The 14,644-nt window shown below is 44.3% G+C and overlaps 1 protein-coding gene and 1 long non-coding RNA gene across 6 annotated transcripts in view; one reads left to right on the top strand and one right to left on the bottom strand.

Moving 5' to 3' along the window:
- The first annotated feature begins 277 nt into the window (after positions 1 to 277).
- LOC147026205 (flavin-containing monooxygenase 5-like) overlaps positions 278 to 14,644 on the top strand; it is an 82,023-nt gene continuing 67,656 nt past the window's right edge. Inside the window, exons 1-3 of one of the 5 annotated variants that reach the window (XM_085881387.1) lie at positions 350 to 418; positions 8,427 to 8,525; positions 9,043 to 9,183. In XM_085881387.1, coding sequence (XP_085737513.1) covers positions 8,475 to 8,525; positions 9,043 to 9,183 — 192 coding nt within the window. In that variant the 5' untranslated portion in view covers positions 350 to 418; positions 8,427 to 8,474. Of the gene's footprint in view, positions 419 to 2,631; positions 2,775 to 8,426; positions 8,526 to 9,042; positions 9,184 to 14,644 lie in introns of those variants that run through there. The other 4 variants (XM_085881384.1, XM_085881385.1, XM_085881386.1 and 1 more) reach the window with 4 other exon arrangements.
- On the bottom strand, positions 4,358 to 6,898 carry LOC147026207 (uncharacterized). The gene is made up of 3 exons (XR_015058159.1): positions 6,673 to 6,898; positions 6,482 to 6,530; positions 4,358 to 6,131 (listed from the first exon to the last, which is right to left on the bottom strand). It is a non-coding gene; the product is annotated as an uncharacterized LOC147026207 (long non-coding RNA).

The raw sequence follows: 14,644 nt of genomic DNA, 5'->3' as shown, positions 1-14,644 counted from the left end.
CGATCCGATAGTTTATCGTCGGTCAGAAATCAAACCCACACCAATAGCCTAAAAGCTACCTCTGTACCATCATGTGGACCTCTGTACCATCACACAATCAATACTCCAAACCAATTTCTCCATTCATTCATTGAAATGTGTAATCATGCTAAAGCATGAGGGTGAGCGAAATTATTTTTGAGGTGTGGGAGTGAAATCTTCTCAAGGTAAACCAGAGCAGTTGTTGGAAAGGTTTGCAAAATCTTTGAACTGATTTTAGTACCACCCTCCATATAGAGGGAGGGGCATTGCTAAAAGAAAATGTATAAGAGAGGCTGGAGAAAACCAAACCTCATTTGAACTCCCCAGTGATATTCGCAGATCTTCTGACTTGCATATTACAAGTGACTCGAGAAGAAACAGAAAGTCTTTGAAAACGGTGAGTGAGCGATATAAAAGAGAATGGGTTGGGTGACATTTTCTTTTAAATGTACAATGAAATCTACAAAGGGGTTCATTTAGGGACAACCATTTAACTGCAATGCAAGATACTACCAACATGCTTTTCCTCATTTGATTAGAGGACAAACTTGAAAGAAAATTCCACTAAACTTTGTCATTTTTCTGTATATTGTCACGACATAAAACTTGCATTGCACACATGCAACAGCAAGATAATCGACACACTAAGTTTGGTAACCACAAACCTATATATATCTCTCTCTCTCTCTCTCTCTCTCTCTCTCTCTCTCTCTCTCTCTCTCTCTCTCTCTCTCTCTCTCTCTCTCTCTCTCTCTCTCTCTCTCTCTCTCTCTCTCTCTCTCTCTCTCTCTCTCTCTCTCTCTCTCTCTCTCTCTCTCTCTCTCTCTCTCTCTCTCTCTCTCTCTCTCTCTCTCTCTCTCTCTCTCTCTCTCTCTCTCTCTCTCTCTCTCTCTCTCTCTCTCTCTCTCTCTCTCTCTCTCTCTCTCTCTCTCTCTCTCTCTCTCTCTCTCTCTCTCTCTCTCTCTCTCTCTCTCTCTCTCTCTCTCTCTCTCTCTCTCTCTCTCTCTCTCTCTCTCTCTCTCTCTCTCTCTCTCTCTCTCTCTCTCTCTCTCTCTCTCTCTCTCTCTCTCTCTCTCTCTCTCTCTCTCTCTCTCTCTCTCTCTCTCTCTCTCTCTCTCTCTCTCTCTCTCTCTCTCTCTCTCTCTCTCTCTCTCTCTCTCTCTCTCTCTCTCTCTCTCTCTCTCTCTCTCTCTCTCTCTCTCTCTCTCTCTCTCTCTCTCTCTCTCTCTCTCTCTCTCTCTCTCTCTCTCTCTCTCTCTCTCTCTCTCTCTCTCTCTCTCTCTCTCTCTCTCTCTCTCTCTCTCTCTCTCTCTCTCTCTCTCTCTCTCTCTCTCTCTCTCTCTCTCTCTCTCTCTCTCTCTCTCTCTCTCTCTCTCTCTCTCTCTCTCTCTCTCTCTCTCTCTCTCTCTCTCTCTCTCTCTCTCTCTCTCTCTCTCTCTCTCTCTCTCTCTCTCTCTCTCTCTCTCTCTCTCTCTCTCTCTCTCTCTCTCTCTCTCTCTCTCTCTCTCTCTCTCTCTCTCTCTCTCTCTCTCTCTCTCTCTCTCTCTCTCTCTCTCTCTCTCTCTCTCTCTCTCTCTCTCTCTCTCTCTCTCTCTCTCTCTCTCTCTCTCTCTCTCTCTCTCTCTCTCTCTCTCTCTCTCTCTCTCTCTCTCTCTCTCTCTCTCTCTCTCTCTCTCTCTCTCTCTCTCTCTCTCTCTCTCTCTCTCTCTCTCTCTCTCTCTCTCTCTCTCTCTCTCTCTCTCTCTCTCTCTCTCTCTCTCTCTCTCTCTCTCTCTCTCTCTCTCTCTCTCTCTCTCTCTCTCTCTCTCTCTCTCTCTCTCTCTCTCTCTCTCTCTCTCTCTCTCTCTCTCTCTCTCTCTCTCTCTCTCTCTCTCTCTCTCTCTCTCTCTCTCTCTCTCTCTCTCTCTCTCTCTCTCTCTCTCTCTCTCTCTCTCTCTCTCTCTCTCTCTCTCTCTCTCTCTCTCTCTCTCTCTCTCTCTCTCTCTCTCTCTCTCTCTCTCTCTCTCTCTCTCTCTCTCTCTCTCTCTCTCTCTCTCTCTCTCTCTCTCTCTCTCTCTCTCTCTCTCTCTCTCTCTCTCTCTCTCTCTCTCTCTCTCTCTCTCTCTCTCTCTCTCTCTCTCTCTCTCTCTCTCTCTCTCTCTCTCTCTCTCTCTCTCTCTCTCTCTCTCTCTCTCTCTCTCTCTCTCTCTCTCTCTCTCTCTCTCTCTCTCTCTCTCTCTCTCTCTCTCTCTCTCTCTCTCTCTCTCTCTCTCTCTCTCTCTCTCTCTCTCTCTCTCTCTCTCTCTCTCTCTCTCTCTCTCTCTCTCTCTCTCTCTCTCTCTCTCTCTCTCTCTCTCTCTCTCTCTCTCTCTCTCTCACTCTCTCTCTCTCTCTCTCTCTCTCTCTCTCTCTCTCTCTCTCTCTCTCTCTCTCTCTCTCACTCTCTCACTCTCTCACTCTCTCACTCTCTCACTCTCTCACTCTCTCACTCTCTCACTCTCTCACTCTCTCACTCTCTCACTCTCTCACTCTCTCACTCTCTCACTCTCTCACTCTCTCACTCTCTCACTCTCTCACTCTCTCACTCTCTCACTCTCTCACTCTCTCACTCATTTTGCTGACCTCGGAAGGATGACAGGCTGAGTCAACCTCCTGGTGTATTAATTCAGCGGCCAACATGGCTTGAACTCAGGACCCTGGGATCCCAAGCCACCACCCTAACCACTAAGCCAACACCAGGCTATCACCACACTTATTACCATAAAATGCAGAAGGTATTAATGTCACTGTAAATTATTTTCAAGTTCACCGATCGGAAAAGCCCATTTTGTTCGAGAGTCTCGAGGATTTGAGAGTGACATAACTGATTTTGCGATTGGCATGATAACTCAGAACTGTTGTGTATGCTGTTTGACATTAAAGATCCCATATTGTGTTTTGCAAGAGTAGTTTTTTTGTGTGCCTGCACTGTAAAAAAGGTGCAGCTTTTACGAGTTATTTTACCATTTATATGCTGTATACGGTAGTGCACAGAAAAATGGAAACACCAATTTAAAGTCACCTAATAGGTCGTTGGGCCACCAAGTGCGGCCTGTATGCGCCATGGAATAGAGTCCACCAGTGTCTGGAGGGGTGTAGCACCATTCTTGCATGAGAAAGTCAATCAACTCGCATCTGTTTGGAAGTGGAAAACAACCTCAAGCATCGTTCCAGAATATCCCATAAATCATCGATTGGGTTCAGATCGGGTGACTGAGAAGGCCCTGGCATATGGATAAAATCTATGTTATATTCATCAAAACATTGGGTGACCACATGTGTGAAGTGGATGGGGACATTGAGGGTTTTTATTGAAAAAAAAAAAAGGGGGTTAAAAAAAACTCTCAACAAGAAATCAAACAAGAAAATCAACAACAAAAATAAATCAAAGAACAAGTAACCAAACAAGGAAAAATCAAGGAAAATAAAACAACAAACCAAACAAGGAAAACACAGAACAAGAAGTCAGGGATGATCAAAGAAGTTTGATCAGGAGAAATTAAATAAACACAGAAAAGAAGGAATCAACGAAGAAGATATCAAAAGAAAGAAAACCAAATAAGCAAAAATCAAGAGGTCAAATTACAAGTGTACTTATTGTCTCACCCTTTCTATCCCAATTGCCTCGACAGCAGCCAGAGGGGGGACAAAAATGAGGGGTGGGGGGCTTCTCCTGGAGTGAGAAGGAACAGGGGAGGGAAAGCTGGGGAAACTTTCCTCTCTGTTCTCAGCATCACGCCCCCCCCCACCCCCTTTCTGTCCCGGCCCTGTGTGAGCATCCCAGTGTCCGGGGAGATCTACGCCCCACAGGTTTCTTCATGATGGCTGTTGTCAATAGATACCTTGTGGGGCCTTGCCGAGGCGAGGCGGTCTTCCGTCTTCACGGCCCCTCCTTCGACGCTTGTTCAATTTATATTCTCCTGTGTCTTTCACCGCATCATCGGAGGAGGAACCATCACTTTCAACCCCTGGCAGCAGGGTCTTTTTGGTCGAGGTTGTACCCTCCAACCCCACCACCAGACCAACCGCCTTTTCTGCCATGTTCTTCCTTCCCACCTCAGTGGGCCCAGCACCCGGTGTAAATACATCCAGTTCCTGTGCTGCATGGGGTGGGGAGACTGCAGCTTCATTCCTGCTCTCCTCCCCTCTCTCCATTTTCCTCTCCTCTGTCCTCTCCATTTCCTCTCCTCCTCCACCTCATCTTTGGGGAGCTCAGGTCAGGTATGGGAGCATGCACTGGAGCAGCGCGTCACTGCGTCCACTTTCCGCCGTGTATGATACGCAACGTAATCTGGTGACGTAAGCTGAGGCACTCGCGAAGCACAAAGTGTCCCTTCTTGAGGGTCACATGACTGCCACCCAGCCTGTTGTCGAATGCACGTAAGTTTGCGCGCAAACTTATTTGAAGTGCGTGCTCTGTACTTAGACTCTAGCAATTGCGAATAATTATTTTGATGTGAGACCAGGTGTTCTTCTTTTGTGTTTAATGGCGTTTTCAGAGCCGCGAGACTCAATGTACACCACGCACCTAAACTCCGGGTGTCTCTGGACGTTTCTCAGCATGACTTTATTTAATTTCCACACACGGTTAATAAAATGCTGTACAAACTCTTAACCTGAACCGATTTTCAAAATTTAAATGGCAGAATTGAGATTAACAGCAATTCCAACTCCTAAAAAGAAGTGTTCATTTGGAATAAAATTGAAATGCAGCATTGATTATTTTTAAGACCGATTTTTGTTTTCTATTCCGTGTATTAACCGCACCCCCAACTTTTACCTTTTTTTGCCGATAAAAATGTGCGGTTTATACACCGGAAAATACGGTAAAGATATTTTGGACGAAGTTAGCTCTGTCGTTACATTGCTAGCACTGCAATGTTTTTGTCTGATCTTGCTGTTACTCCACCCTCAGAGCACGCGGCAAATTTGATTGGTCGAGATGGTGTAAAGTTTTTTGTTTTTTTTCCCAAGTACTGTAAAACTGAAGATATTTGGAAATGCAAACAAGGCGATTTTTCTTCTCCAGTGTTCAAATGTATAATTCAGTTGAAATAAAATAAATGTTTTAAAAGCCATAGAAAAAAAAACAAAGCATTGAATCAGAAGTTTACTGCCACTAATGCACCTGTTTTTTTTTTCACCATCTTATTTGAAATGTTAAATTAGTTATTCATTTTTTAACCTGTGGTTTGTGTACTTTATTACATCCATAAAACAGTAAGTTTCCTGTTTGAAATGATTTCCAATTTCGTTTGATTGCCAGACTGATAGACAGATGAAGCAAATGCTATAACGCAAGTGCGCATATATGCGCTCGAGCCATACATTTGGCCAATTCAGAGCCAAAGTACTGCTAAACTGCAAGTTCATGCCCAGATTCGTGTTCTACAATGTTCAAAATATTAAATTAGCTCAAAATAAGTAGTTCCTCGATCACAGACCGAGTCTGTCAGAGAGACAAAGTCAACCAATTTTTTTTTTGGGGGGGGGGGGTGAGGCGGGGCAATGACCATGATGAATATCTGTCACTTCCGGTTAACGATGGCCACCGCCATTTTAACATGGTGTAATCATCACTTCAGCAATGAGGTGAGCATATCAGTGAGTTTGATTTCACCGCTCTAAAATGTTGGCGGCAGTCGCTCACTTAGAAGTGATGGAAAGTTTTGAGCCCTAATTGCTTAACTTAGCTTTGTGCTATGCGTGCAGGGTAAAAACGTGTCCAAGAATTAATGCAACAATAACATCCTTTTAAAAAATCAATCACTTCATGAGGAAGATATAATTCTATTGAATAATTGATTGATTGTTGTGAAGAACAATAACAACAAGAAGGGCACTTGGAGAGCGCATACCTCTGCCACGTAATGCCTGATCCACGAGAACATATCAGGCTCATTACATTTTTGAAATATCATGCTGTATATCGTTTTTGGTCCCATCTCTCAATGGTGAAGAATCACTTCAATAATTCTTGTAGTCGGATCCGGATCCGGATCTTCACTAAAATCTAATCAGTTCGTCCTTGTAAGACACCCAACCTGTCCACAAAATTTCATCCGGATTCGTCAACAACTTTTTGAGATATCCTGCACACAGACAGACAGACAGAGAGGGGTAAAAACATAACTTATTCACCTTTGGTGGTGGGGGTAATGAAAGCAGATCACACAAAAGGGGGAAACAAGGTGATCTCATGTAAAATAATTTTTAAAAATCGCACCAGATGACACCGAGGCACCGCACAACACAGCAGGGCCTGCACTTTGTACTTTCATCCATCGACCAATTACAAAGGAGAATAGGATGTATTTTTTGTTGTGTTTAGCAGAGTGAAGTGCATACCGTAGCGCAGGTGACACATCCACACACACACCCAACTACAACAACAACAACAACAATAATTCAACAGCTTGGTCCATGAACAGTGATCTCTTACCGTAGCGGAGGTGGATACCTTGAGTCCCGGAAGCACTCCATTCCACCTCCTGAAACCCGAAAATGGAGATAACCAATGACACTCACACACTCTTTTATTTATTTATTTCCCTGTTAATTAACACTGGAATGTAGCACACAATTGGCACACATGACTGAACTGCATATGTAAAACCTCGTCGTGCACCTCACCTTCCCACATCGCTCACTCGGCACTGCTGCATCGTAAAAAGACGTGTGAACACTCTGGGGAAGCACTGCAAATCTCTTTCAAATACTGCCTGGTACTAGCACATTCCACCCGTCGCTTCACTGAATATGGAGAAAGAATATTATTCTTCTTCTCCTGCTTCTTCTTTTTAAGTTTTATGGCGTTTTCAGAGCCGCGAGGCTCTGTATACGCCACTCACCCAATATAGCAGTGGTGAACAAAGGTGACTTTAGGTAATCTATAACCTTATACGCCATGGATTTTTTGCTCTTTTCAAAATCTCAGAAACGCTTTGCAGAGTTGGGAATTGTTCTGGTTCAAATTTCTGAAAATGGTCATCAGATCCAACACATCAATCCCCACCTCTATAATACTTTGAAATCGACGCAATGCATTCCATCATATCGGGTCTATCATTTTGAGGGAATTTCAAAAGCAGATGGTCGATCAAACCAAGCAGCTTGTTGTGGGGTTGTGCATAGACAAGATGCTGTATGGTGCAATGAGGAAGAAGTAGTACAGGGTGAGAGCTCAGGTGTGCAGTAACAAGCAAGGATCTTTCAAAATGGCAGGGAAGTGAGGGGGTAGTGCCAAGAACAGGAAAATGCTGATGAAATACACCTGTATATGGCCTTCGAATGAGGGGATTCCTCTGTGCAAATCCTATGCAATTATTCCGGATGACTAATACAATCTGAGGATTGTTCCACTAAAACAAACACATTGGTAAAACAAAGACACGTTGATGAAATCCCACATATGCTCCAGGCAAATTTCAATGATGGTTATAGTGAAAGCAGTTATTCTCACTCATGATAACTGTTGTTCTCAATAACAATAACTGCAATCCAAACCACTTGTTTTGACATAAGCCCGTTTTGAATGGCTGATTCTATTAGCAATGCCACATCGAGTCAGGTTGCTTTATAGAATGTCCTGAGACCACCTTTTGGCAGCCTCTTGCAGTTGGCAACACAAGATCATATCTTGCAGTTAGTGCATTCCATTCCTGTCAAATCGACCCTACAGTGAACCAAAGTATTGTTGCCTCGATCCTGCCTGTTCAGTCCCAGTGCACCTAACTCTAAGTGTAGGTGGAGAGATGTTTTTGCATTAAATCAAAAGACTAACACTATAGTTATATAACTTAAGTGTGAAATATTGTTTTATTATTCCAGGACCAACTTCAATTGAAGCTTGTTTCACTTACTATTTTCATTCAGTGTCATATCGGACTTTAAAATGTGTTTTTTAGCCTATGTTATCAACTTTATGGTGCAGATCAGGAGTGGGTAAAAGACAAAAGTGGTCCAGGATTTAAAATATGGAGGCTGATTAGATAATTCAAATTAAATTGGTAAATTATGTTTTGTCACATCTATTACTGCAGATATGATTTAGAAGAGAAATAAAAGAGAAATAAAATAAAAAATAAAAGGAAACAATGAATACTGTTGCCGAGTGGTTAAGGTAGTGGACTGGTTCAGGCAGTGGACGAGAAATTCAAGGCAGTGGATGGGAAATTCATTTCGAATTCCCCATGGAGGTTTGAGGTCCTGCTGATGAGCAGATGTTTAGTGAAGTTTCCATAGTGTAATGGTTACCACGTTCGCTGGTGCAGATTTGATGCAAAAATGGCCTTCTCCTGCATCCAAGTTCTTTACAATTGTGTCATTGTATTTTGTTATTGTCAAAATGTTTTTGCTAATTATTTTGCAACTAATCACCCTTGTAGCTTTATAAGGAGTACAACAGATGAAAACAGCAGGAGATTTGGAAGAGAATGCCTGTGCTCCAGCAACACAACATCGCAGGAACAACGACATTCCCCAGGGTACTTCAAAAAAAAATAAAAAATGGAAACAGTAGGAGGAGATTTGGAAGAGAATGTCTGTCTGTGCTCCAACAACACAACATTGCAAGAACAAGGATATCCCCAGGGTGCTTAAAAAAAAAGATGAGGACAAATTCACATGAAGGTGTTATTGGATATGCCTATGCCCATGTTGAATGTAACATCATCCAACAGTTATTATGCAAACAATGATTTTCAATTGAAGGTCACTTGAACATAAACGTTTGACTGCAGAATCTAATCAATTCATCTTTGCTTCAGAGTACAAATGTGTACCGAGTTTGTTCAAAATCCCTTCAGCAGTTCACAAGTTATCGCGGTAATCTGCAACACATGCACACGTTGATGCATACACAGACTGAAGCACAGCCGGGCGGACAAGGCAAAAACATTATGCCTCCTGTGCCTTCAGCTAATAGTATGGTGGGTAAAAGGGATGGTTCTTAAATAAAGAGGAAAAATACTGATTACATCAATGCACATGTTATTGCTGCAGACAGTTACCATGGTGAAACGCATCTGTGTCATTGGAGCTGGAGTGAGTGGTCTCGCCTCCACCAAAAGCTGCCTCGATGAGGGACTGGAGCCCACTTGCTTTGACATGGGTGATGACATTGGAGGGCTATGGAAATACCACGTGAGTTCATATGTTGATCTCTTAACTTCGTTTTTTAATGGAGGATGAGGCTCATGGGTTAGCTGAACAACAATACAGATTCAGTCATGCAACCACAAGTTAGAATGGCAAAGCAACAGAAGGGCAAAAGAGATTTGTAGACATAACATGTAGAAAAATGACACAACAGCAATAAATACAATGGCAGTGGGAACCGGATAAACAAGAGTGAGAAATGCTTGTCACTAAAAACGAGAGGCAACGAAAACAGATGGAAGGACATGTTTCCACAGAGAAGATAAAAGGGCAGAGTAATGTAAGTGAGCAATAACTCCCCTCCCCCCCCCCACACACACACACACACACACACACACACACACACACACACACACACACACACACACACACACACACACACACACACACACACACACACACACACACACACACACACACACACACACACACACACACACACACACTCCTCTCATCGGTTCAATCCACACCTCTCTCTCACAGCTCTCTCCACTCTATTTCAAAGCGGCCAATAAGTCCAGGTTAGCATTCCCACAACCTGGACAGGATGGCAGATAGCCTAGAGCAATGTTTCTCAGCCGGATTTCACCCAATTGTCCTGGTATTTGGTCGCTGCAACCCCCTGTTATTCCTCCAAGGGTTTAAAAAAAAACATAGGAAGGAAGATTTTGGGGGAAAAAACCACACTTTACTGGCAAAAGCATTTCGTTTATTAAACTGAAGTTTGTTTGTTTTTTTTTTATCCCAGGTGGGGAAAACTGGACTGCACTGATTAGTTCCAACCTTGACTACAGGAGTAACAAAAAGGCTGGAATCTGGGCCATTTTTATTTCCTTTTTGTACACAACACGTCAATTTGGGGACTAGTCTTACTCAGCGAAAATCGTAGCTCACTCTCGACATCAATCAGCCCGTTTCCAGCTTTGGTTTTGAGTAAGAAAGAGCTAAGTGGACAAGAAAAAACAGAAGATGCTTTTCTAGCTGGAGTTATGATCTGCAAAATGATTTTCAATTGTACATGACCTTTGACCTGTTGAACCCAAAATTGAGTCAGTTCGTCTTTGTATTACAGTCCATACTTCTGTCAAGTTTGGTTGAAATCCCTTCTCTGGTTCATAAGTCATTGTGGTAACAAAATTTTCAATTTATGGTTACCTGACCAGAGACCTTTGACAATTTGAACCTGAAATCTAATCAGTCTGTCTTTGCATTATAGGACACATACTTGTACCAGGTTTGGTCAAAATCCCTTTAGTAGTTCTTAAGTTATTATGGTAATGAAAATCTGCTTTGCATGCAAGCACCGACGGACAACCTGAAAACATATCTTCAGCTGCCGAGACAAACAGTGCCTATAGAAAGTCTACACCTCCTTTCATATTTTTCACCTTTTATTCCCTTATAGTCTGGAATTAAATTGCATTAAATCAGACTTTTTCCACCTTTATTTACACATCGTAACTCACAACTTCCAAGTGAAAATCAAATTCCACAAATTTCAGAAAATTAATTAAAAATACAAAACGAGAATATCTTGGTTGGATAAGTGTCCACACCCCCTCCCCCCCCTTCCCTTTTATAATAGCAATTGTAAATTAGCATAGGTGTAACCAATCACCTTCATAATGACATACCAAGTTAATTGGCCTCCACCTGTGTTAAACTGTTAGTCCAGCAGTGAAACAGTGATTTTCACCCGAACCCAGAATTCACGGATATGGTTTTTTTCTGTTGAATATACATCTATAGGACCTACATAAAGATATCCAGGTGGGTGTGAAGATCTCACCCTTGGGTAATTTGAAATATTCAACTTTTAAAAATGGCCGAAATGCGTATCATTATTTTTCAATATATGGTCTTTCAAAACATGTACAGTGTTACTTTTGCTGTCAATACTCATGTATTAGGGCTTAAAAAAAATCAAAGAATAATAATATGCATGATATTGATTCATTTTTGTTGGCAGCCATCTTGAATTTAAAAATGGCTGCCCTTAAAACGAACTTTACATGACGTTTTTTGTGTGTTCATAACTTCCAGCAGGCTAATGGAAAATAGAGTGTACGAGGTGCAGTGGGACGCAAGAAGCACGCGGGCCACCATCTACTCCGCTTTATTGCGCGACCAGAAGCACACTCTTCCCACCCCTAGCGGGCGAGGCATGATATACGAAAACCCAATCACGTGACACAGCACACTCCTCCCCTCGTAAAACGACCCGTCACATAATGAACGGATAATCACAACATGACCATCGGAAACCCATCAACACTCATAATCCTCCAAGTATGCTGTGTCACGTGATTGGGTTTTCGTATATCATGCCTCGCCCGCTAGGGGTGGGAAGAGTGTGCTTCTGGTCGCGCAATAAAGCGGAGTAGATGGTGGCCCGCGTGCTTCTTGCGTCCCACTGCACCTCGTACACTCTAGTTGGCTGACGAGGATGGTTGAATACGGACTTATGCCCGTTTTCGACGGGGACGACTTCGAATTGTTTTCGGAGCAATTGGAATGCTATTTCCACGCGAACGATGTGGTCGACGAGAGCAAGCAGAAGTCGATCTTGCTCGCTTCGCTTTCGCCGGAGCATTATCGGCTACTGGGTGATTTAGTGGCACCGAACAGGCCCCGGGATGACGAGCTGTCGGTTCGGGACATTGTGGAGAAAATGAAAGCACACATGGCACCGGAGAAGTCATTGCAGCTCGCTCGATTCCAGTTCGATCGCCTCTCGAAAGGGGCAGAGGAACGCGTCGCTGAGTTCGTGGCGCGGATTAAGCATTCTTCCGTGGCCTGCAAGTTCCCGACGGGGGAGCGGCCAGCTCGGCTCAGAGATCGTTTTATTGCTGGTTTACAAGATGTGAAAATGGTTTCAGCGGTTTTACTGCTGAAGGATGAAGCCATTACATTCGACTCGGCGGTCACCACGGCAACAGCAGTCGAGCAGACTCGCGGGGATGTTCGAGCCATCACCGGCCACGCGGGGTCGCGAGCACCCCGGGACGCACGCACGACCTTCGATGCGGGTCGGACATCGCCACGCGGCCGCGCATGTGGCGGGGTGACCCCGCGGACATGCTTGGGATGTGGAGGTCGACACCTGCGCCGTGCATGCCCGTATAAAGGCAACGTGTGTTTGAATTGTCAAAAGGTGGGTCATTTGGCGCGTGTGTGCTGTGGGGCGACGGCCACCGTTAAGGTCGTGGACGGCGATGTGCGAGGCGACTCGGGGCGTAACCAGCGGCCGTTGTTGAGCCTGTTTTCGATTGGCCCGGCGACGGCGCGCCGATGACGGTGGAAGTCGAAGTGAACGAAACGCCGATCACGTTCCAGGTCGATACGGGAGCAGCGGTGTCGCTCATCGGCGAACAGAACGCGCGTAGACTCAACGGCTTGAAGCTTATCAGGTCAAACCTCACGCTGTTCACGTACACCCGCGAGAAGATAACGCCAGTCGGGATGGCAGACGTGTCTGTGCGGTACCAAGGCCAGGTCGCCACGCTTCGGGTGTACGTCGTACGGGGGAGGGGGCCGTCTCTCCTCGGCCGAGATTGGATGACCCGCATCAGGCTAGACTGGGCCGCAATTCACCTTGTGCAACCCGTGCCGAGCCAGTGGGAGGATCAGTTAGAGGAGATTCTTCAAAGACATCAAGGGTTGTTTAGCGACGACCTTGGAAAACTCAAGGGCATGGAGGCAAAACTCTTCTTGAAGGAGGGGGTGGTTCCTCGGTTTTGTAAACCGCGTCCGGTGCCGTATGCCCTGCGGGACAAGGTCAAGGGTGAACTGGATAGGCTGGAGGCCTGTGGAGTGATCGAACGGGTGTCGTGCTCGGATTGGGCCACCCCGGTTGTCACGGTGCTGAAACGGAATGGAGACGTCCGATTGTGCGGGGACTTCAAATCCACGGTTAACCCGGGACTCAGCGTGGAGCAATATCCACTGCCGTCAATCGATGAGATATATGCGCGATTGGCGGGGAGTCAATACTTCACGAAGCTAGACCTGCGTGATGCATATTTTCACCTGCCGATGGATCCCGGGAGTAGCGAGCTTTTAACAATCAACACGTGTCAAGGACTCTATCGATATATCCGACTCTGTTTTGGGATTGCTTCGGTCCCAGCTTTGTGGCAGAAAGCTATGGATCAGGTTTGCATTGGCCTGCCCGCTCAGACCTAGCTGGACGATGTGCTCATTGTGGGGAAAACGGCGGACGAGCATCTTGCGAACATTGCCCGAGTGCTGACAAAGCTAGAAGCGTGCGGCCTGCGCTTAAACAGGGACAAGTGCGCGTTTTTCAAGCAGCGCTTGGAATACCTCGGGCACATCATCACGCCGGAGGGGCTGTTGAAAGGTCCTCGGAAGGTGGAGGCGATTCAGCGCATGCCACCGCCTCGCGACAAGGCGCACCTGCGCTCGTTCATTGGCATGGCCCAGTATTACCAAAGGTTCGTGCGCGGGCTCAGCTCACAACTTGCGCCGTTAACGCGGTTGCTCAAGAAGCACGCGGGCCACCATCTACTCCGTTTTATTGCGCGACCAGAAGCACACTTTTCCCACCCCTAGCGGGCGAGGCATGATATACGAAAACCAAATCACGTGACACAGCACACTTTGTGGTAAACATATACCACACCAGTAGACTTTTGTATCTGTGCTGCTTTCCCTATTAATTAATTAATTAGTTAATTTCCACTTCTAAAGCCAGGAGGTGCAGAATAGGCTCACTGCATACTCTGCATGTCATATAAGAATCGTCATATATATATATATATATATATATATATATATATATATATATATATATATATATATATATATATATATATATATATATATATATATGCATGTGTGCAATAGTTCATGTCATGACATACACTCAGATATATATATATATATATATATATATATATATATATATATATATATATATATATATATGCATGTGTGCAATAGTTCATGTCATGACATACACTCAGATATATATATATATATATATATATATATATATATATATATATATATATATATATATATATATATATATATATGTCATAGTAAACTATGTAATTATTAACACATGGGTGAACTCTTGAATCAATTCTATGCTTAGCTAATACTAATGGTGGTGGTGTTGACAGATGTTTCTTTATGTTTGTGTTTTCCAGTTGATTAGCGTATTATGGAGGTGAACTCGGTCAGGTCAGGTCAGATCTGTGACCTGCTACAGGTACCTTGTAAACCTGCACTAACCTGTTCCATGGTCGGGTTGTCAGTGACTAAACCGTCTCCCCCACCAGGTTTTCTGGTGAGGAGGGTGTTTGGATATGGACACCCAGCAGGATTAAAAACAAAACCTGTCAAAGGGCGGAGGAGCTCCTTGTGAGCCAACGGCCATCCATATCTTGTGCCCAACTGTGTCTGCGGACGTCCTCCTGCA

Source organism: Eptatretus burgeri, chromosome 5 (assembly GCF_056783735.1).
Source record: "Eptatretus burgeri isolate ZD-2024b chromosome 5, Ebu_testis_v1, whole genome shotgun sequence".
Taxonomy (NCBI): domain Eukaryota; kingdom Metazoa; phylum Chordata; class Myxini; order Myxiniformes; family Myxinidae; genus Eptatretus; species Eptatretus burgeri.
This window is presented reverse-complemented; position numbering and strand designations above follow the sequence as displayed.